The 24,241-nt window shown below is 39.0% G+C and overlaps 2 protein-coding genes across 5 annotated transcripts in view; one reads left to right on the top strand and one right to left on the bottom strand.

Annotated features, from left to right (window-relative positions):
- nphp4 (nephronophthisis 4) overlaps positions 1–18,178 on the bottom strand; it is a 128,239-nt gene extending 110,061 nt beyond the window's left edge. For 2 of the 4 annotated variants that reach the window (XM_015337163.2, XM_015337160.2), the window contains exons 1-3: positions 17,776–17,852; positions 16,976–17,150; positions 14,307–14,459 (exon numbers count right to left, since the gene is read on the bottom strand). In XM_015337163.2, coding sequence (XP_015192649.2) covers positions 14,307–14,459; positions 16,976–17,122 — 300 coding nt within the window. In that variant the 5' untranslated portion in view covers positions 17,123–17,150; positions 17,776–17,852. Of the gene's footprint in view, positions 1–14,306; positions 14,460–16,975; positions 17,151–17,775; positions 17,853–18,008 lie in introns of those variants that run through there. The other 2 variants (XM_015337161.2, XM_015337162.2) reach the window with 2 other exon arrangements.
- Positions 18,179–18,576: 398 nt separating this feature from the next.
- Positions 18,577–23,881, top strand: dffb (DNA fragmentation factor, beta polypeptide (caspase-activated DNase)). Its single transcript, XM_006641972.3, has 7 exons — positions 18,577–18,882; positions 19,664–19,790; positions 20,213–20,401; positions 20,882–20,961; positions 21,693–21,866; positions 22,174–22,274; positions 23,175–23,881. The coding sequence occupies exons 1-7, from the start codon at positions 18,697–18,699 to the stop codon at positions 23,383–23,385; spliced, it is 1,068 nt and encodes a 355-aa protein (XP_006642035.2). The 5' UTR covers positions 18,577–18,696; the 3' UTR covers positions 23,386–23,881.
- The last annotated feature ends 360 nt before the right edge of the window (positions 23,882–24,241 follow it).

Genomic DNA, 24,241 nt, shown 5'->3' on the forward strand with positions numbered 1-24,241 from the left:
ATGCAACAAAAAGATTTAGAACATTATATATGACAGTATGAGGAAAACAACCAGGTTTCTCAAAAATCTAAAATTCCAAACTCAAACAACACTTCTAGATTCTGTAGTTTGAACTTATCTAAATTTTTGCTTTGAATGATATTTTTAAGCAGATGCTTTGCATTTTCAGGTGATGAACACAAATTACTTGGATACTGTGCACGTAAGTCATGCACTAAAATCCCAGAGTGCTGAATGCCTTAGCTGCAACAGAACAAAAAGAAAAGTGGAGCTTCTGTAAAACTGCCATGCTTTCCAAAGGAGCTGAACATTTTGGGTTTCAAATTAGATACATGAAGACAAATGGGATTAAGTAAACTATGGCCTCCCACACAATACACCCTGCTGCATTTTCATTTCCTTTGAATTTCTACAAACCACACTGCAGAACTCTTTAGGCAAATCAGCAAAAAGCATTAAAGGAACATTAGAATGCATTAGTCTTCAGCAAAACTGTCATATTAAAGCAACACCACCACCTCCCACCCTCGCCAGCACATACCAGCTTCCTTAAAAATATACAGTATCATAAAAAATGATCAAACACTGCATCAACTCAGGACAGACATTAAACTTTTAAAATCCACTGAGGCTGACCTTACTTTTAAACTAATTTCAGAATCCAAAAGAGATAATATCCAGATTTTTGCTCCAAGGTTTTTATTTTTTGTAATTATTTGCTTTGCAAAACAGAGCTGCAGTCACAATTACAATATTGAAGATAGAGTAGAATCTATATAGAATTTAACAGAATAGAATAAGAAGGGGAGAAGAGAAAGAGGGAGAGAGGCATGTGGCTGCCTTAATACACAGCATTAAAACACTATATTATAATAAATAATATGCAAACACGTATGTGCTTCATATATAATACAGTCTGGTGTGAACACATCCGTGGTCCTGCATTTTTTTTAGTTAGCTGGGTGCCCACTTATGATGGTCAGGATCACATTTCCTGTGGTCCAGCAACGCTTGTTTACTGCCCCCAGCCTGTCCTCATTTCCAGTGTTCTGCGCTTTTGTTTATCTTAGCTTTAAGTATGTGTCAAAAACCACACAGAAAACAAGCAACTGTTAAAGAAACTGGAACAGGGCACATCTTTGCCTGTCATATGCAAGTTTGGCCATGTGGGAACATCTATAGAGTATGATGTAAGGAAGAGAAAGAATCAGATCCTGAAGTTTTTGCCAAAAGTAAAAGCTTTCACAAGACAGTGAAGGAGGGGGCAAGCAGTGATTTAGATGCTTATGCATTGGTTCACGCTGCACAGGAACAAAGGTGTTTGTTCAGGAGGAATGACAACAGCCAAGTTCAATCAGTTCAGTGACTTGACTGTCAGTATTTTGCAATCACTCATGATGTAATTTCCTCACCTAAACACTATAAGCCCACCTCCACCCCATCCCCACCTGTGCAGCTGCCCCTTGGTCACTCCTCACTCTGCAGGGGGTCCCAGCCTCCTCATCCTGTGGCCAGAAGGTCAGCCCTCAGGTAAGCAGGTTAAGCCAAATTGTGACTAAACACTCGATAATTCTTCAGCACACTTAATTCTTGGGTGTTGTTATTCCTAGTGAAACAGGCATAGTCCCAGCTCAAATTGCTTCCAGTACTCATGAACATTGACTGCTCTTTCATATATGACCTAATTAAAATAGACACTCCACTCTCACAATGAGTAGTAAGATCCAGGTGAACAACAGTTTCTAAACAGACACAGCCACACACTTTTCAAAATACTTTTCTGCAGTACTCATTTTATATTATATTTTTGCATGCAATATTTTTGTACTTTAAAATACAGTACATGCATATGGAAAGCAATAAGCATGCCTATCATTTGTATTTGTTTGTTATTTTAATTGATTTTCGATTGCAAGATTGTTAATGTAAGTCCAATAGGTATAAATTGCACATATAACACAAGACAATTATATTTACCATGGAGTGGTCTATAGATTAAAATAAACAGCAAACCTGTAACTAGTTAAAGGCAGATGCTCCTTGTAATGCTGTATAACAGGGTTTAATAACAAACGGTAACCTCTGATTTCTAACTCATTTTAAATGCTCAGAAACTTGCTCAGGGCAATTTAATAATACAATCTGGAGGTTCTGTTAGTTTTTTTCATGCTGCTCCCCAGGTCTCTCAAATGTAAAACACCTTTCAAAGGCACATTCACCACGGTTTCCCACTCCGTGAAATCAGCCACAGCTAAGCACATACGTTTAGGCAGATGTTGCTGCTGAAATGGTTTGATATTGGTTTTTGGCAGGAAAGGAGACTGCCTTCCAGGGAGAAACGTCACCTGACAGTCAGCTTACTGCACAGCAGCATACTGGCAGCCATCCATACAAGCCCCTAACTGAGAGAGAACAAAACAAGGTGCTCAGTCACAGACACTATTAACTGGAACAAAAGCATACTTGCAGCTAAATAAAAACTGAAATAATTAAACCAAAAATTACAATACCCTTCACTTGATTTACCTGCAGGTGTACTTCATATGATAAGAGACAATCACACCGTTACACTTATTACCCATTCACTGAGACTTTTCATTATTCTCCCCTGCTTTTCTTTGCAGATGTCTAAAGTTTTACTGTCCAACTTCAACATCAAGCATTTATAAAAAAACACAGAAAAATGACTCTTGAATACAGTCCTGAGGGTCCAATACCAATCTCAGGATTGAGAGGACTTATATTTCAGAGTATTCAAAACGCTGAAATGAAGGGACATTCAAAAGCTCAAAACACAGTGCAAGCCCAGGTGACAGCAATAGAAATTTGTTTAGAGATAAGAGACATTATAGATCACACCACCCACTTATGATACAAAAGGTAAGATAATTCATTTAGGCTTCTTTGAGTCTCATTTGGACTTGGGCCTACAAGGTAATAACACCTGGCACACAAAATGAGCTACCTGACCTACTTATTACTTATTATGTATCTAGAATATTTCATGGGAAATTACATTCAAATAAGCATAAATGGGAATCCTAGTAGCTGTGTACTTGCAGATCTATTCCCTGTGCAACCAAACTGTTTGAAGTTCTAGTTATTTAGGGAGATCAATACAAATAGTGCACATCTGGGCATCAGAATGGCAGTGCCTATTTTTTACAGATGAGATTATCTTCTTTATCCAGTCATCATTCTGGCACAAATATATTTACTGGATTTAGTCATGAATGTACAAAACAATAAGAATGCAGCCAAAGTTATCCAGTAACTCCAAGAGAGTTGGAGTCTATTTCCCTGTATGTGCCATAAAAAACAGTAAAATATTCATGGATGCACTTTATTATCTGCCTCATTATGAAGGGTATGTAAATAAAAGATATTATATCTGTTATGATTATGTCCAGAATAATATAAATCTGTTTGCAAAGAGCCTATTCTTTTAATGATTCTCACCTAACTCTGTCCCACAGACAAAAGCTGCAAACGTCAAAACCATCAGATGGATCTAATCCTCGCTCAAAAAGATGTTTTGATTGTACTGACTGGGACATATGACACATATGATAATTGATAATGATAAATGAACAGACACTATATATATTCATATAGATTCATATGTTCCAAAAACATCTATATAGCAATTAAGAATAGTCCAGAAGCCCTGGATTAAGAAGAAAGTGAATCCTTTCCAAAAGATTCCAAAAGTAGAGAAACACACGGGTCAAAACAATCCACAACAAATACATCAGGGTATGAAGTTCTTGACAGGATGTGACAGACCAAAGCACCATATTGTAGTGGAGACACAGATACAATATATGCAGGACAGCTTAATGTTTTCTGCTAGATTCAATGAATAAGACTTTTTATTGCTGAGAAAGTGAATTATAAATATACTTGTAAAAATTAACATTTTCTCATGGGCAGAGAACTTTACCCAACAGACTGCAATATTTATAAGTCAATTTGATGTGAAACTGTTACAGGAGTTTTCTTTATTGTTGTTGTCTACTAAGATTATACAGGACAAGGTAAATTCCTGAAAGGAATAATAAATAGACCATTATTCATCTGAGCATGGAAACTTGATTTAATTCTGGTAAAGCCAAATAATTATATTTTCAAATTTAAGCATATAAAAGTAAGTTTTATATGAGGTAGAGCAGGGCTTGAACCTGCATGGATTACATACTTCTTTGCTTTACTAAGGGTGAGTTGTAATGTTGAACAATCACCAACCTGTAATGTCCATTAGTCCCAGAGAAGATCCAAAGATAGCAGGAAAGTAATGATTGGTGTTAAATGTTTTGGAAAATGTACTTACATTTTACATACAACATATGAGGGAGAGAGTGAGGTTTCCAGCACATTGCTTAGGGGTTTGGAACACCTGCTCTCAGCCCACATAATGATCACATACTGAGGAAATAAAAAAAAATGATTTTTTTTAGTTCACTGCAGAATACTTCCTTTTCAAACATGTGCCTTCATTGTCTAATTCATTAATAAAATAGCCACTGAAAGCCCCCCAACTGTAAAACTGAGTAATACAATCTTAAGGTTCCAGATTACTAAAACTATGATGTTTGTGAACACAACACACACTGTATAAACTTTCACCTGAAAATGACTTATACTGATGCTAAAGAAACACTATAACATACAAGAGGTTAAATGCCCAAGACTACAGCAGCAGCCTGGCTCATCTGCTGACCCATTAACAATGGTGTTGTTAAGTGCAGACTGTGATCATCTATAATAGAGCCTCTACCTTTCAACCAGAAAATGAACTGTCATCGAAAGAAACTTGTCTCACTGTGGTATTTGAGCAGCCAGTAGAAGAAAATGTCTTTCTGTACTTTCCTGACAAAGTATGGTGTCATATCTGTCATGCAAAACTACCCCTGTGAAAATCCCTGTGAAAAATCTACTTTTAATTATTACATTTCTCAAATGGGTACCAGCACAAACATTGTGGCATTTGCTGAAGTGAGGAGTCATCATCCTTACGGTTCCAGCCACACAAGAACGATAGACAAACTACAAGGACATCGATGATGAAAAACTCAAGCCTCGATTCAAGGGGCAAAAAAATTAGGCAATCTAAAAGCCAGGGCTGTTCTGAGAGGGGAAAGTACCTGGTTCTCCGAATTCTTCACAACAAGTGCCTTTGAAAGCACTTGTCAGGCCTAAAAGAAGAATATATTATAGACAACAAAATGGTATCATTCCCTTGTACAGAGTTCCTTGATGTTTAATGTGCTCCAATGACATTCACATCATTGAAACATATTTCAGACCTTTTCACTTCAGTTTTAGTTTTTGTTCCAGGGTGTGTGAAAGATTAATTAGGAAGGTATTAATTTCAAGGCCCCAGCTCCATTATGGAAATTAACAATATCTAATGTGTATGTCTTAATGCAGAGAATTAAAGAACTAAGTGGAACTGAATCACTTGAACAAGAGAAAAAATGGCAAAAATTGCTCTATAAAAAATAACAACCCCAACATCAAGCAGCATCAGGCATGAAGCATATTAAAATAATTCTTAATTAATCAGTTTCTAGAGAAAAGAAGTACATTTTAAAATTAATAACCCTGCAGGAAATTCTAATACATACCCTTGACAAGAAAAGAAATAAATTAAAACTGATATACATTGTCATTGTTATGCTGCATGTAAAAAAACAGCATTGAGATGAATAACTCTTAACTAATAAATGAAATAAAAACAGATGAAGTCCTGAAAACAACCCCCCCACCACCACCAAACTCCTTCTTTGTGTCCAAAGCTGTTCAAAGCTCTGCTTCAATGTTCCTTTGCTTCTTACGATCCAATGCATAAAAAACCTTGAGTGCAAAACTGGAGAAAGAGCCCCCAGAGGCTCAATCTCTTCGTCTCGGCGAGAACAGTCTCACTGTCTGGAAGAACGCCTGGCCTTTGGCAGGTGTGGCACAGAGGAGGAAGGATTCCCTGGAACCACCGTCACTCTGGGTTAGGCTCACTCTTTTGTGTAGGAATAAAAGCAGTAGCTACAGTTACACACTGTCTACCAGCTCACAGGATGAGACCGTGTCTCCTAGTCTCCCCTGTATTAACAGTCACCCCTTGATGAATGAAGTACAGAGATATGACTTCATTTCAAAATCACTCTAGAGCAGAACCTCACTCCCCAGCACACAAATGGCAAAACTTTATACCACCACAGCCCTGCACGTTCTCCTGAAGTACTAGGCCTGACATGGCAGGTAATTCTGTCCTCCCTGGTCTAATTATTTACTGTGAAATGAAAAGGGTTAAAACAATAGTCATACTGTAACAGGGAGAACCTTTTTTTTCCTTGTTTCTGCATTGTTTATGCATTGTTTCTGCATAGGACAGTTTCTATGCAAATCCATCATCAGTAACTCATTCCTGCCAACCCAGAGCCTATCCCTATCGTGCTATGGGTTCAGGAATCAGGAATACAATCTGGATGGTACACCAGACTATTACAAGGCACGTACACAGACAATTAAGAGATACCAATTACTCTAACAAGCATGTCTTTGGCAAGTGAAAGTAAATTAGAGCATGCACAGAAACTCATGCAAACCCAGGCAGGACATACTGTACAAACTTCACACAGAGGATGCTCCAAAACAAAATCAAGGCTCCCCTATGTTTTCAGAATCCTTGGAATTTTCTTTGTCATTAAAGATAAATTGCTTCTGTTTTGCCTTTCTGTGCTGAATGCCAGAGCATCTGGTATAAAACCCCTGGGCTGGGGCTGAAGAAAATAATCTGAGGAAATGATGGTGCTAAATACAACTCTTTCATTGCATCAAAAGATGGAGGAAAACTCCACAAGTAAATGGTTAAGCAGAATTGTTTATTTATTATATGCTAAATAGTACGCACCCTAAGAAGAGGCAAGTGAAATCACATCATATCTCAAACCAAATGGTACAAGCATTACAAAGGAAAACAGTCTACAAGAGTACCAAGGTTTTCAACATTGTGCTGTCTCTGTTAGAAACAAATAGTTTCATAAGTAGAAACGCTTAAAATACCTACATTAAAAAAGTCAATACCTTGACAGGTGGGAAAAAATAACCTGGGATCTCTATAAAATGGCTCTTTGGATTTGTTACCGTATTCTGTGCTGAATTTAATTAAATGGACAAGTACTAAATAATTCACACCTTATGCATCTACATTTTGTAGTATTCAATTATTTTCTTTGTTATGTTTAACTAGTTACATACACATTTGCTTATACCCAACTTTCAGTGCAGAGAATTATGAAAAAACATATTAGACTAAAAATGCCAGCCAATCATGCATATGTATTCAAAATAAATAAAATGGAATTCACTCTCTCTCATTGTAGTGTAAAATGGCTGTCTGCTTTGGAAGATGGTCAGATGGCATTTGTCTTTTTAATTACCGCCCGCGTTGACCAGAAAAGACAGTTAAATTAGTGAGTGAAAATTTTCCCGTAAAATGAGAGTAGGCAATCACCAAGGAATCCTAAAAGGCAGAATCATATTATCTACACTGCAAGCAACTCCGACTTGCTGTATCTAATACAATACTGCCCTCTGTAGTAATAAAACTGCATTTCACATGCAACCCTTAAGGATGTGGTTTAAAGAATTCACAAATTCAATCATATTTCTGTTTAAAATAAAAGGACTGACCTTTCCTAAACCATTTCCTTCCTCCTGTTTATGTGTTTCAGTTCACTATATATCACCTGAAAGACCCCTGTTCTCATAATATTGAGATGACATTCCATAAGCAATTTAAAAAAAATTAAGATCTTACAGGAGTTCAACAGGGCAATGGGCAACTAGCAAACCAGACACAGCAAAAGCCGTAAAGCCCGAGCTAAATTAAAATTGATGAGAAAATGAAGAAAGGGCAACTATTATCAAGAAAAACTGAAAAACATGCATCAATGTCTGTGTATAGCTTTTGTCTATTAAGGTGGTTTATAAGAGATTCCTGCAATAAACAAGACCTTCCCTTGGGACAGACATTTTTTAAAGACTGTCATTATTTTTTCTTTGTTTCTTTAAATACTTGTTGATTTTTTCTTCAAGAGATAAGATAAGATAAGACTTTATTAATCCCGAAGCCTGAGAAAATAACAAAGCAGAAAATAATTTTCGATTTTGGTTCCTCATTTAACCTACTTCTGTAGTTTTACAGGTCATAAGTCTTTTTCCGCTCTTGAGATATTAAAAAGAATCTATCAACACTGACAGACCTGTTCTCAAATTTCACTCTAGTCTGCTATGGGGGTCCATTTTATTTTAATGATATGCTGTTATTTACTAATTTACATGTATTACAGGGATTAAGAATATAAAACAACAAAAACGAAAAAATCTATTGCACTGAAACTGCATTAAATATATATAAATGTGTGCCGAAGATGTTAGACTTGAAAACGACTTCAGTTCTGAGCTACTCATCTGATGCTTATCTTATTTAGCAGATACAGGGTGACTTAGAACAGACAGACTTAATTTTTCTGTTTGTCAAGAGATGGATGGATGACTGGATGGTACTCTTCAAATCGGGCTTATGCAAATGGCAATTCTTCAGCTGCTGCAGTTATGACACCCTTTGCCATTTGTTGTCTCAGCCATTTTGTCTGTCTGTGCTGAGAATGTTCTGAACAGCTGCAAGCATTCAACCTACAACAAGTGGAAGAGTTTCCATGGAACAAAGCCATCGCAGAATATTTCACCTTTAGAGCCTTAAAATGGACGGACTGATGACAAAAGGAATGAGGTCTATAAAAATATATATAGTCATGATATACTGTAGTGATGGATGTGTCTGTTCTTATACTCCTGTCCCAAAGCACACTGTCTGCATATTCCAGGAAAGGTTACAACCTCTCCTGGTCACTGTAATGGCCTGAATATACCCATCATCACTCATGACATCATTCTCCAGCCTGAAGAATGGAAGACACAAGCACACTATGTTCTCTTAATGCGAAGGTCTTCCATTCTATTTATTGTCGAGCATCAGTGTGCAGGGCACTTCTCTCAGGTCCTTGAAAAGGAAGGAGCTGGTTTGATTCAACCTCCCAGCAGAGGAGGATTTCTGTAGTTGCAAAACAACTGACTCCACATAACTTCCTGTTTAAAATCTACTTTTCAAAACAGCTTTCACTTGTTTGCAAAATAGATGGGAAATGTTCTTTCAAACATTAGTTTAATATTACCAGTAATGCATTTACAGTATATAACACTGAATTGTTGATTCTACTCCAACAGTGAGCAAAACACCAGAGGTGTAAGAAACATGCAATGCCTTACAAAAGCTATAACTACAGAGTGAGACAGATTTTAACCTTAAAAAGACAGGTACGGCCTGAAGTACTGTATATGAGATTAGCTGTCTGTACTACATGCTACATAAACACCCTCTTTCTCCAATACTAAGCAAATAATTCAGAAATTCTATAGAGAATGAAATGTCATAGGCAATTATTTTTTCAGGTGATGGAATTCACAATTTCATACTAGTAATTTTATCTTTTACTGTACTTACCTATGAAGCAAGTGTTAGTGCAAGATATGAAACAATAAACTGTTAGTCTGTTATGAAAATATTGCAAGGATGGGGGAAAAATATTTAATTTAATTTTTATTGCAGGACTTCAAAAAAGGAGACAGTAAGAAATCCACCACATCAGACCTATTTACTCTACTGCTTTATTTTAAAATGGTGAATTCCATCAAGAATATTCCCCAGTTAACAATGTGGAGAGATACTATTGAATATTATTAAAGAAAATGAGACAACTTTATGCAATTTCATTGCTTAATATTCAAACAACATCTGATAACTGCTTTACCTGACATAATACCCTTACTATGAAGCAACACCCTGCTACTGTATAAAAGAAGGGGTATTTAGTTTTTGCCCTAAGTAAACATTATATGGCACCTTATTTTAAAAGTCATCTTAAAAGCCATTTCCCATTTTAGCTTCTGCCACATCTTTCAATTAGCAGGCTGGAGAGATTGAGACTGTCCTCCTCCTGAAGATCTCAATGCCTAAAAGAAGAGTAACTGGTATTGGATACCAGCCACTCCTGACTCTGCAGTCCAGAGAGAGAGAAATAAATTAAAGATAGTGCAGCACTCGGACCATACTATAGTCTCAAGCACCATCCAGCTTGTCAAACAGCACTACTGAGTGCGCCTGGTCTGCCAACCTTTACTTTGAGGCGGGTAATTAAAAATGATGCCCACTTTAATGCTGCGTGCTGTCAGGGATTCCTTCTGACATCCCAAGACAGGGTCTCAAAGTGAGTGCATCTGGCAGCCATCACTTCTGTCTGGAATTAAGACTGACTCAGCGCGAGCTCTGCAAGGAACCTGCATAAAGGGCTACTGACAGGCTTCTTCCTCCTCCACAAGCATGAACTATTCGACACAGGACAAAAAAGCCTCTTTCATACCATGCCTCTGCAACATGAAGCAGGGCCTTACGAAACAAACCTTGAGCAGAAAGAGCAACTAACTGTTGAGGCCTAATTTGCGTTCACTGACAGAGATTTGCCAATCCAAGAATCTTGGGTATACAGGAGGTATAAATATCCAATGAAAATATCCAAAGTTTGCCTTTCATATCCTGTTTTATAATACAACGAGACTTCGCATTCTGCTCATTTCTTTCCTTTTAATCACTCACATTCTGCTGCAAAGAACCAGAAAGCAACAAACACTTCTGAAATCACAGCTTTGAACTGGTAAAAAGTGGTATTACAGAGGAACTATGGACAGCACAGTGTTGCGGAGGTTAGCATTGCAGCCTAGCAGCACTGGAGCTCTGTGATCAATCTCAGATCTGGACTGCCACCTGTGTGGGGTTTGTATGTTCCCCCCTGTCCATGTGGGCTTCCTCCAGCGCTCTGGTTTTCTCTCCACAGTCCAAAGACAAACTGGTAGATCATTTCGCTTCTGTGAAATTTGGCCTTAAAAGTGTACGCATGTCTGTAACTGCATGTGGGTGAACTGGAGAAGCACTTGTGTACTGTCCACAGTGGTCCCCTGCCTTGTGCCTGTTGCTTTCCCAGATAGCCCGTGACTCCCTGATTACCCTAAATTGGAATAAGCAGTTGGAAAATGAAGGGATGGATTCAGACAAAGTTAGACCCTAAATAAGTACAGCTGCTCCTTTTTGCAAGTGAGGATGAATTAAATGGATATAATAGAAGTGCTTATGCTTGAAACTAATGAAATGGTTGACCACAAGAACCTACCATTAAAACAAAAAAAACTTAATACAATGATAATGGTCTATCAAAAAAGGCCAACCAGATAATATGTCTTAATAATGTGAAGCAAAGTCCTTTTTTTACCACTGGTGCAAAATTTACGATATCACTTTTGTTTCACAGGGATTACGCATGTAATTGCTGTATAATCCCCCAACAAATACCAGCAATTATAAAGCACAGAAATCACACCAGTGATTGATTTAGAGGAAAATCACAGCAATTTACAGCTAATCTACAACACTACACTTCAGACATCCTACAGCCAACAGGTTGCTAATTACACATCACAGCCACCACTGATTGTTAGTTTCATTTACATTTTTTGTCATGACTGCAGCATCTTGGCAGTTTGTCAGCTTTATGGAAAACTCCTAAAATCACCATAAGCCTCCAGGGGTGCCTGGGAGCTGCTTGAAAATTGCTTTAAATAAAACCCTGGCTTCTGGAATTGCAGAAAGGTGGTGACTGTAGGGAATTCAATTAACAGTGTAAGGAACAACCCAACAATGGCATAATCTTCTGAATGAGTACAGGTGACCTACTTTAGTTTAAGCAAGTGGCAAGAAGACAAAAAGAATTTCAAAATTTCAAAAAGCTGATGAGGATTGATGAGGAGGAGCCAGAAACCCCCTGATCTTACAGATCACAACACTGTAGCATTAAAAATAACAAAATTCCTTAATAGAAACACACTACATTATATAGAGCTATAATGTAAACCCTAACATAATGTTATTCAGATTTAGATTACAGGATCATTTTGTTAGACTGTTTCTCCAAGGAGGCATGAAAGGACAAACAATCTTTTATTTTATGGAAGAAAAAAGTAATTTTCCTATTGCACACATGTGAAGAAATTACTTCACAACCTTTATGTACATGACAGGAGAATAAGTAATTTACCCTCTAAGAAAAATAATGTTAATACAACTTTAAAACAAACTTAAAACTGTTTCTTACAGTTTTTAGCCTATATCTCAATAAAACATTGACCATTTTCTTTCGACTGAAATGAGTTGTTTTCTTCTTTCAGTGCATACAGTATTTGTGAGTTGTTCATTACCTCTGCTTAACACTACAGCCCTAGTATCACTGGAAAGAGATGAGGACTTCCTCTATAACAAGCTGCTCCATTTACATTTATTCACACCACACTAGTGCATATTAACTCCACTGTAGGGTTAAAATGCACTGGTGGAGTGACAGAATTTATTTAATTACTTAGCAGGGTGCAGATCTCACTTTACTTAATCATTTATGTATGCAGATAGGTCAACTGAGAACAAATTCTGACTTACAATGAAAACCTGGAGAGTATCCATTCATAGGGCCTGTCACTAGAGCAATCTGAGTGATGCACATTGCTCAAGGGTACAGCCACAGCATCTCACCAGAGATTTCAGTCCACAACCCTCTGGTTCAAAATCCAAAACCTCGCCCACTATTGCATACTGCTATCCAGACAGCACCTAGGACCCAAGCAAGCAAGCCACAAGGGCTGCTGCTGTAAGGTTTGCTGTTGCTCTGCTGTGAACTGAGGTTAGCAAAGGCAGCACAGGTCCACTAAACCCAGCAGAACCCTTGTGGTCCTAAGAACGTAAGAATGGTTACAAGCAAATGAAGGTCCCTGGACCCATTTAACCCACTCGGTAGCCAATTGATCTAGGAACCTAATTCAACTACACAGTGGGGTAGTTCGCTCCATACTCCTACAACACTTTGAGCAAAGAAGTACTTCCTGTTCTCAGTTTTAAATGCACTGCATAGTTCCCACTGTGTTCTCTGGTTTGTTTCTCTGTTTATTCTGAAGAATCATGTTTGGACTTTTTTTGCTACATGGTGATCAGAACAGTAAGCAATATTCTAAATGAAAGAGGTCAGTGACTTGGGGAAACATGGTCAAAGCCAGGTAATGTAACATCCCAGACTGAAACCAGCAATATCTGGACCACAGGGCTCAACAAGAGCTCCAGTGAACTCTTTTACTAGTTATGCCACATTGCAGCTCCAAATTCATATTTCATAAGCCACTGCATGGGCCTTCACTGTAAGAACAGCACGGTTTCTTTGGCCTTTCACTAGAAGCAATATTTAAATGACGATGTTTATAGCTTATGGAAATACCATTTGTATAAATGAGCAATAAGAAGTAAATTGAACTTAAGATCAATTTCTCACCATCTGTTAAAACTGAAACTACTTCCAGAGGGGGTTTCCATTTGTCTAAATGTGATTCTTATGGATCCCTATTTTTAATTTATTACTTTCTTTCTTCACCTTTGTTCTCATTTATGTAAATCACCTGGAATGACATTGCTGTCTACTTTTCTATTACTTATCATCACATCTTTCATATTTAATGAAAATGTAAAGCTGTTCAATGCTCTTGAGAAATGATTAACTATTCATCAATGACAACTTCTTGTTCTTATATAAACATAAAATTTATGTTTCCTAAATTAATACAGCAAGAGAAATAAAATTCTAGTTGAAAGTAACTGTTATTAAATTAAGTCTCATTTAATTGAGGAACTGATTACATTTAAAAGGTATTTAATTGAAATACAAGCAACTTATAATTTGACAGCTCAATCAAAATGTTTCAAGACAAACACTAGTTAGCTCTAGTCAGGACTCTTTAGAAGTGAGAAAAATATGACTATAGACGTAGTCTCTCTTTTAGATTTGAAAATTATTTTTATAAGAAAGAGACTGTATATTTAAGAATGTTTTCATAAAAAATGCTACATCAAAGAAATGGTTAAAAAGACACTTCAAATATACGTGCATATGCATATATGCATATGAAAACTAGCAGTTTGTTTTGACAACAGTCAGCACAGGAAAGGAAGCCCCAAAAACAGACACACTTCAATGCATTGACCGAAGTATATGATAGAGACGTTTTTAAAAATCTCACATTCATTTGTAGTTGACAAAAGGCGTCAATACGATCAGCACTGAAAAGGACAGAAGCGCAGTACAGAAGCAGAGGTAGCTTCTTACCTCGTTAAAAGAAACCCTGTATGGCTGGCCTTGGGGTGTCTTCATTTGTTGCTCTGAGCTCCTCCACGTCCTTCCAAAGACATGCCGGTGGGTGATATCGAAGAGGGAAACACGGAGCTGGTACTGCACACCCTGAAGCCCCTCCAGGAGTCTCTAGGGTTTAATATTAAAACAACGGTTGGGTATGACTGCAAGCCGTAATCCACTAAGCCACAATGGTGCAAAACAGCACCTTCTCAAAGAGTGACGAAGCACTGCCAATTCTATCAATCTCAGGACATTTCAGGATCCCAGGTCACTAATGTCTTTCTCTTGACACACTAACCTGTAATTCGCCTTCGCCCTGTAAACCCTGGATACTGGATCACTCTCAGTGCAAGGCAGAATGAAATGCGCTGCCACTTCATACACCACCATTTCATATTGACTGGAGGAGCTCTATTGATCTGGAGAGCCTTAAGAAAACACCTGGACCTACTTCTGTTTTCCAAATGTGAGTCCAGATTGGAGAGCAGAGAGGTCTCTCTCTGGGAGCACGACAGTTCTGAGGCACGTCTTTTGATTGTCACTGTGAGCATAATCTAACCCTTTGCCATCAGTGACAGTCCAGATAACAGATACAGAGATAATACAAATCATTTCATTTTAATGAATGATTAAAACATGTTACACTATTATTGCTCTGACCTTGAAGTGAAGCAACACAATCAATCCATAATGCTGCACAGACAATGGCACAGATATAACCCGATGTCCCAGTTTCTCCTGCTCATTTATCATACCTCTGTATGGAACATCCTATATAGAGCTCGGGGGAAGGAAAGAAAAAGTCCCTTCATCTAGAGGTCACCTACAAACACAAATCCTGAAGTAGCCACTCATCAACCAAATAAAATTGCTGCTTGTACATATAAATGTGAACCTAATTCCAATGACTGGAGTAGGGAGGTAAAAGACCTGGACTCAAAACACTTCACTTCATTCCAGTTAACATCCTGTTGTATAAATGGGTCTCTGGGTAGTCACTGTAAATAAGATATTTGTTCTCAATTGACTTGCCTGATAAAAGTTTGGAAAAAAACAATGACAGTCCAATTTAAAAGATTCTGGTAAATGCAAAACAAACTAAATTAATATTCTCATTCGGAAAATTACTTGCTTCACGTCATGCACTGTAAGAACTGTTATGCCACAGTTATTGCATACACTGGAAATGTATCAGCTTTCTCACGACAGCGTGACCTTATCAGACGGCTTTTCATAATCTGCAGAGGATTGTTTCAATTTCCAGCATCTTTTGGTTCTGTGCCTCATGATCGACATTTTACCCTAATGTCCTTGATAGTCATCACATCAATGAACCGTGTCAACAGCAACATACTGTATCTGAATCCCATCTCGCATGAGGACATAGCTCCTCTGTACCTTGCTCTATTAAAATGGGAATCAGCAAACAGACACAACCCTTAGAACAGTCTAAACACTCATCATTAATACAGAGAGTCTTAAAAACATTCAGAGTGAAGTACATGCTATTTAGAAAAAAAAGACACACCGGACTAAATTAACATACATATCACATAAAAAGAGAAAAAAAAAGTCATTCAGTCTGCACATACGGCACAAACCACCATTATATTATTTTTATAACCCAAAGTTAACCGGTTCATCAACCATCTCATCATAAGCAAAAATAATCCATGAGACTGCACACAGGGGTTTATGACTAACAAGAAAATCTACTGCACTGTCACTACAACGCACACATCTTCACCAAGAGGAGTTAAGACTGACATCAAGGCAGCTGCACCCTGATGCACAGAGGACAGAATACTACAACTACATTATCTAGCAGCCATGTCAGAGAGCACCTTCCAAGACATCTGAGAACTCACGTTCCCCTCCCACAACTCACCCTACCACAGTGGCCAATCCTGAAGAAACACACAGTGGAGACGGGATAAATGCATTAGAGTTCTGAAAAATATTCAAGGTGCAGAACCGGATGCCCGGCTGTAGTTAACACAACTGGGCATGGCTGGCCTGGCGAAGCGGATATGCCTGTAGTATCAGCCAGCAGCCATATCACCCTGCAACTCACAACTGGCAGCCCAGTGTAGGTCAGCAGGTGTGAGCCTGGTCAGTACCTGGATGGGAGACCTCCTGGAAAAAACTAAGGTTGCTGCTGGAAGAGGTGTTAGTGGGGCCAGCAGGGGGCGCTCACCCTGCGGTCCATGTGGGTCCTAATGCCCCAGTATAGTGACGCGGACACTATACTGTAAACAGGCGCTGTCCTTCAGATGAGATGTAAAACCGAGGTCCTGACTCTCTGTGGTCATTAAAAATCCCAGGGCGTTTCTCGAAAATAGGGGTGTAACCCCGGCGTCCTGGCCAAATTTCCCATTGTCCCTTACCAATCATGGCCTCCTAATAATCCCCATCTATCAATTGGCTACATTACTCTGCTCTCCTCCCCACTGAGAGCTGGTGTGTGGTGAGCGTTCTGGCGCACTATGGCTGCCTTCGCATCATCCAGGTGGGGCTGCACACTGGTGGTAGTGGAGGGGATCCCCATTACCTGTAAAGCGCTTTGAATGGAGTGTCCAGCTATATACGTGTAAGCAATTATTATTAGTAGTAGTAGTATCATCCCCCAGTACTATGCTCACCTGTCTAACTGGCATTCCTTCCAAGTGCTGAAGGATGATCTGGAAGCCCTCGGAGTTCTCCTGAGCCAGGCGGGTTCTCTGGCAGTGCGGTGGGATCACCTGGCTTTTCTCGAACCTTTCCTTCCACGCCGTCATGCCGATGGTCATGGTTTCACACGGATCGCCAAGAAAACTGCTAAACCGGTTACATTGATAAAAACAAATAAATAAATGTCATTTTTTTTAGGAGCGAACGGGTTAAGTTTTTTTTTTTTCCCCACTGATATTAACCATGAAAGAAAATGGGAGAATCGTTTTCTGAATAGTTAAGAATTCATTCTAAACACTACTGGTTTTGTTTACTAAAATAGTTGACATTAACAAAATACATAAACTATATTGAACTGCATTTTTATTGCGGTTCAGGTTTACACCACTGTATGACACGTCTTATCGTATGTTTCTCTCAAAGTTTAGTTTATGTCATTAAGGCATTAACGTGATCGAAAGCATGCAAAATGTGAATCATGTAATTTTTGCAAGTGAATTTCACTAGAATTAAAACTACAAACTTGCAATTTGCTTCTTCTGTGTTAATACAAAATAGTCATTTTGTCTCTCAAATTACCGCTGAGATTGAGAAAATCCTGCATTTCTAAACGTAACAAACAGGATTTATCCTGCACCCAAGTCTTTCATTTTTTCCGGGTAATTTTCCAAACCTGATCCATAATAAACACAAACTCCTCGGTTGTACTTTATTTTGCAATGAATTAGTCATTAACATTTTATAACAAATGTATTTTAACTTGAAAAGTTACCTCTAATTTTCCTCTGTCCCGTTGCCTGCCATGTTAGTTTAGGCACGTACTCTATGACTGTTAACAGGGGAGACACGTACTCTAGGTTTCTTATTTCAGATACTTCGAAAACAAACCAGTTCAAGACGTAACCTTTATTTAATTATAAAAAATATATTATATTATTCGTAGACTTAAAAAAATAAAGGCATTGCGCATTAATAGGAGAATGAAATCGAACTAAAAATATTTACCTCCCCCTATTCTGATGGATCCGTCCTTCAGCTTGGCTTGATGTTACCAGGGAGATCGGCAAACGGTTACAGTGTTGATGTTGTCTTTTAATGTATCAATGGTAAATAAACACTATTTGGCAAGAATAACAACTGTAACAACTTTATCGTCGTTTCTTCTTGGGTATATTGTAGTTCACCTGTTTTTATTGCCATTTTGTGTTGTTGTTTTTTTGTATTGTGCCTTCCAAGAGTTGTTAATTCGGAACAGATTTTCTTAGGTTTTGTGCGGATTTATCAGTAAAATCATTTGAACCGAGTGGGCTATGCAGTGGGGCTCACCAGAATCGATGCTCTTGTTTCGCTAAGGCGGGGGCTGCATTTCAGTATGTGTCCTATAAGTAAAGCAGTGTTTCGGATCACATGGCATGAACAGCACTCTTTAAAATGCAAGCTAGCAATTCATTTAATCAATTTCACAGAGAGTTCTGTACATTTGGAGGGCGTGCGAATACCCTGGAATAAAGATATTTAGGGAATGCGGCTGTTTAATACATAATATTTAACCTCATAAAGAGAAAGGCTGGGTAGGTTGGAACCCCACATAACCGCTCGTCTCCCGCAGACGTTTGTTATAAACTCGACTTGGTCCAAAGATGTCGCCAAAGACGCTGTTAATACCGCAGCCCAGCGCGCCCGCTGTCCGAGCATGCGTCCTCTGCAAGCGGAAGTGCCAGAAGGCTTTTGTAGCGAAGCTGGGGCAGTTAGTAACATGTTCGGGTTCTTCAAAAAAAACAAACTCGTTAAACTCCGGGGTTTCGGAAGCAATCAAAAATACGGCATGGCGGCAACGAGCGTGAAAGAGCTTCTCAAGAAGGGCTGTGAAACCTTGCAGGTGTGGATATGCGTTTTCCGCGTTTCGTTCTCTTTTGCAAATAGTGGCGCATTTAAGACGTATTTATCATAAATCATTGATTTTATTAGTTCCAAAATGTTCCTGTTTATAATAAATGCCTACTAACTCTTGGCTGCGCTACTTGTATTTCTTGTATTTCTGGGTGGCTGTAAGGAGGTACGGTACAGTACAATACAGAACACATTTCCCAGGAATACACTTGTCATTACTAGCAATTCCTGGGTGGCGTGGAGCCAGTGCTGGAGTTCTGTGATCCATTCCAGACCTGGGCTGCTGTCTGCGTGGAGTTTGTATGTCTTCCCTGTGTTTATTTGCTCCAGTTTCCTCTCACAGTCCAAAGACATACAGGGAGGTTAAGTGGCTTCTGTAAAATACGAGTGGGTGCGTGTCGGGGTTAGTGTCGGTGTGTCAGCCCTGCGACGGGTTGCTGTCCTGTGCAGGGTGCACCCTGCCTTGCGCCTGTTGGATGCTGGGATAGGCTCCAGCTCCCCCAGGACCCTGGATTGGAAGACGCAGATGAACAAATCCCCTGTGATTGAATAAACCTGAATAGTTCAATTAATTTAGTGATCGCTCTGAGCTAAAATAGATGTGCTCTTCAGCCATCGAGGACCTGAGATCTCCCAATTGATCCGATTACCTGCTTTAAAGATGACCCATAAGTCTAACCTCTTTGGACTCCTCCAGGACTTGGCTTGGAGTCCCCTGATCCAGAATAATCTGAGTGAACCCCAATGCTTTCAAAAATCTTCTTCCCAAGGTCCCGCATTCGGGCTCTCGGGTCTGTTTGTATGAAGACGGAACAGAAGTAAGCGAAGACTATTTTAAGAAACTCCCCGACAACACTGAACTCATTCTGCTTGCTGCAGGGCAGACCTGGAATGGATGTAGGTGGAGCATTTTTATATATGTAAAAAAACCCATTCTCTTTTAAAATGTAGTGCTATTCCATATATGTGCAGACTCCAGTGTCTTTTTATAGAAAATACTAAAATAGGGAATCATTTGGACGCTTCCCAAAGCTACTGGTCAGAACCTGCACTGTGAATAAACTTAAACTACCAATAAATGCCATTTGTCTCCTCCACTTTCTGTTTAGGGTTACCTTGAATATATATATATTTTTTTAATCAACAGCTCTGTACATGTACGAACTACCTCCTCATCTCATCCATCTGCACAATTGAACAAAAAGCATGTGTTTGGTCTCCCTACCACGCTGCAGGGAGCAAAGCCATAAAAAACATCCAACGTTCAGCACGAGCAGATGGACCTGCATGGTTCTAACTGACATTTGTGTTCTCCGCAGTCGTCTGCGATGTCGGCCTGCTACTGGGCGCCTCAGACCTCCACACCGAGCTGCTGATCGAGTCAGCGAGGGGTCTCCTCACAGACGAGCATGCTCCCAAGAGACGCAAGATCCTGCAGGAGCTCCTGCACAACCTGAAAGAGACGTCGGACTTGGAGAGCAGGGAAGAAGACGAGGACTGGTTTGAAGGTAGCCAGGCTAGGTTTTAGTGGTGAGAAATGCATACTAGTGTACCAGAATTACAGAGGCTTAATTACATACATCAAAAGGTTTCTCAGTCTGCATAAGCGCAGTAGAGTGCATGTAACAACTATGCACCTGATGTATTATAATAATATAGCAGTCGCAGAGCCTTTCATTTGCTTTAAAATTAGTGCAGTCTAATGACAGTCTTTCCTGGTGTACTTTTGTCATTCTTCTGCTTTCTGAAGCTCTAAGATAAAACCAGCCACATACAGTACATAAACAACATTTCTGTTTTTGTGATGGCACTGGTAAAAGTGGACACCTTCAGAGAGATATAGCTCTATATCCATTTTTAAAACAAATGGCAGTTGTTGTGTTCACGAATGTCAATCAAGCACTACCGGTACAGAGGCTGAAATGTAGGAATGCGGGAATGTGAAATGTTCTGTACCTCTTCAGGATGTGTGTGGTGTTTTTCTGCAGGTGTTGATTCCAGGTTCAAGACTAAATCTGCGTACATGAAGTACAACTGTGAGAACAGAGTCCGTGGATACCTCAAGGAGGTGGAAAACGTTCTTTGTGTCTTTGTGAAAATAGAAGCTCATAGAACTCGATGCAGAGGCCTCACGTGAGGAGTTCAGTTGGCCAGAAGCATGTCCACTGCACAGTAACTGAATAGTAAATGTTCTGTTGTTTCCACTAAATACATGGTCGGCAATGATTGAGAAAAAGAAAAAAAGAAATACTCCTCCAATGGGTTCCAATGAAATCTCGAGCTATCCCCGAGCTGTCTGAAAACGAACATTCATTAAAAGGAGATATATATTGACTGTAAAAATGCTGTTGCTTAATGATACTTATGGTGCGAATGGCCTTAACCCAGAATGTCTTGGTGATTTGGTGAAAAATGGGTGATTTGTTCATTTAGGTTGGTTAGAGATCACCTGATCAGAGTTCTGACTTTACTAAGGCCACATAACCTCTTAAATGGATCACCATTCATGTATTGCATTACAAGATAACGATTTAAGAGTGACTTACAATACCTGCTTTACTGTAGTTCTCCAGATCCAGGGTTGGCCACCCCAGTTTTAGGTGTTAATTCCTAACTGCTGGAGTAGAAAAGAATAAGACTGCTTTAACGAACTTAACACCTTTATGGCGGGATATCACAAGTCTTGGGGAGAATATGTTAAAACGTGCAGAGGAAACAGAGAAACGAAATCCATTAGCGACTGCTCAGCAGTCACGAGAAAGGTTTGAAAGGTTTATCGTGTATGATGTGGTTTTTCAGGTTGATGGCTATACTCAGCATATAAAGTGTCCCAGGGCTCGGGGAGAGTACAAGAAGACTGTGGACATGATGACTGAAAAGCTGAAAGCCATCAAGTACAACGGCTGCTACTTCGACAGGAAAGAAAAGGAACCCAACCGCCTCTGCACTGAGGAGGGCTGGTTTTCCTGCCAGGTGTGTTGATGTGGTCGACCCAAAGCGCGAAATACAGTTTAAAAAGCTAAAGCAACGAAGAAGCATTGTCTATCCCTTGAATGCATTTATATTCTTATCCTTGATGTAGCCTTGTACACTCTTCCAGAGTACACTCTTCCAAAGTGAAAGCCTTCCAGAAGAAATGAAGTACTAGCTGAAGAGTAGGCTACCCAGTATACTGAAAGGCATTGCTAACAATCTCTGCATGGGAGGGTCTTTATTTCACAGCTGTTATTGTTCTCTGCTGTATATTTAATTTTATCTACCATCACTGTGGTCTTACCAGGGAGCGTTCGATCAAGATGAGTGCTTGTCCCTACACTCCATCAACCCCTACGGGAACAGAGAGAGCCGAATTCTATTCAGCACGTGGAATCTTGATCACAGGTACCTCGGCATTTATATGATTTGCAGCCACAATCCAGAAGTAAGCAATAGGATGGAAGTGGATATTGATTGGGCCAGAATAAGCTTAGAGCCTGGAAGACATATAAGACATAAAGTAAGGTGACATGAGCAAGTAGTTACTGCAGTTAAGCCAGCACAACTGGGATTGCATTACTGGACTCCTGAGCAAGGTATGTCTCCCAGATGTCGATACATCAGCATTTCCCACACTGGTCCTGAAGGAACAATGTCTCTTCTGGGGTTTTGCTCCAGCTGAGCTCTTAATCACAGGCAAATTGATTTCAGTTTTCTGTTTGTTTCATGTATGTAAATATGCTTTCAGCTCTGAAAAATCAAGTGGGATTAGCCATTAGTCAACTCTGTACAAATTGCCTGAGCTTCAGAACAGCCCTCACTTATGCGTGCTGCATTACAGGTGGCCAGTTAGATCTGTGCAGGAGGAATGCTCATAGTGGGTGTGTCGGACATGGTGTCATTCCCACTAGTATCTGATTCATCGTGGATTGAGGAACTAGTAAGAGCCCTTGAGTCTGAAACAATGGCCAGCGAATATTGATTGTACACATCTTAGTCACCTGAATAAGAGTCTCTTCTAAGACATTTTTCCAGTGTACTACTATGCTAGGAAAACAGTCCTGATGTCACAGATTATTTATAACAGTCCATATAAAAATGATTAGATTTTAGATATATGTGCAAGTAAATTTTTGTAATGTTAGATCCCAGGATTTATGTTTTACCTGTTGCTAAGCTGTAGTAACACAGTGGTGTAGAATATGCATTCACCAGTCAGGATGCAGATAATTACCAGTTCCTTTTATAATGCAAACCAGTGCACAGTAACCAAAAGAGTAAGGACACATTACCTTTCTATTTCAGGATTGAGAAGAAGCGCACAATCATTCCCACACTGGCAGAAGCACTGAAAAAGCACAAAAGCAGTGAAATCAACTTGGACTATTTTTACCGACTACTGTTTACCCGAGAGAATTTAAAATTAGTGCACATCGTCTGCCATAAGAAATCCGTTCACGACCTGGTGTGTGACAAGAACAAGATCTATAAGAAAGGAAAACGGCGCATAAAATGAAGTCAGAGGGCATTTGTACTTTCCTTTTTATATGAAGAAGTGAAACTGAGCCAGAACAAAACACTTGAAAAATAAAATGAACAAAAGCTACTTTTGTAGAATTTACACATCAAAAAGCAATAATACAGTATGATTAGATTGAGAGAGAAAATACCCTTTTTATAACTGAGTGTGATCAAGTGCCATTTTTATGTTTTAGGCTGAAAAAATGTTCTTTTACCCTTCAATTTAATGCAGATGGAAGAAACAATGAAGAAATTAATTTTACAAATGTACTGCAGCCTTCCACTCATTTGGTAGATTGATTCCAATTCATTAATGTGTCTTCCAAATGCAATATTTGTGGTTCTCTAACATCTTTTTGAAATGTACAGTGATTAAAACTAATCAGAACACCAGAAAAGGCCATTCCATTATATTTTTATGGATTTTGTTTCATATCGTTTGCCATTTATTTTTTATTTGAAGGAATTTTTTTACTTTAAATTTTTAATTAAAAACGTGCTAAGATTTGGGGTTGTCATGACCTTTAGTCATAATAATCACACACTATAGACCTAATTACAATTGTGTAGTATCTTTGTAAAAAAAGGTTTCCAATCTACTCTAATTACAGCTAGGTCTCCAACCGTCTCAATAGCCTAATATCTTCTGATTTGAGAATCAGATTTGAGAATAATCGATCTGATTGTTTCCTGAGACCCACATAGGATTCCTGTCTCCTCAATGTCCTTTATAGGCAATAAAACATTCTCTTAAAATAAGTTGCCCCATAAACGTGATAAGAAGCATTACAGATAATTACACGAATGTATTGAAAGAATGGGTGGAACAAAAAAACTAAGAATATAAGAGA

This window comes from Lepisosteus oculatus, chromosome 25 (assembly GCF_040954835.1).
Source record: "Lepisosteus oculatus isolate fLepOcu1 chromosome 25, fLepOcu1.hap2, whole genome shotgun sequence".
NCBI lineage: Eukaryota > Metazoa > Chordata > Actinopteri > Semionotiformes > Lepisosteidae > Lepisosteus > Lepisosteus oculatus.

Coding starts and splice junctions, on each gene's coding strand:
- dffb (XM_006641972.3), top strand. CDS start 18,697: ATGCGTCCTCTGCAAGCGGAAGTGCCAGAAGGCTTTTGTAGCGAAGCT. Junction 21,867..22,173: donor AGGGCTGGTTTTCCTGCCAG/GTGTGTTGATGT, acceptor TGGTCTTACCAG/GGAGCGTTCGATCAAGATGA. Junction 22,275..23,174: donor ACGTGGAATCTTGATCACAG/GTACCTCGGCAT, acceptor TTTCTATTTCAG/GATTGAGAAGAAGCGCACAA.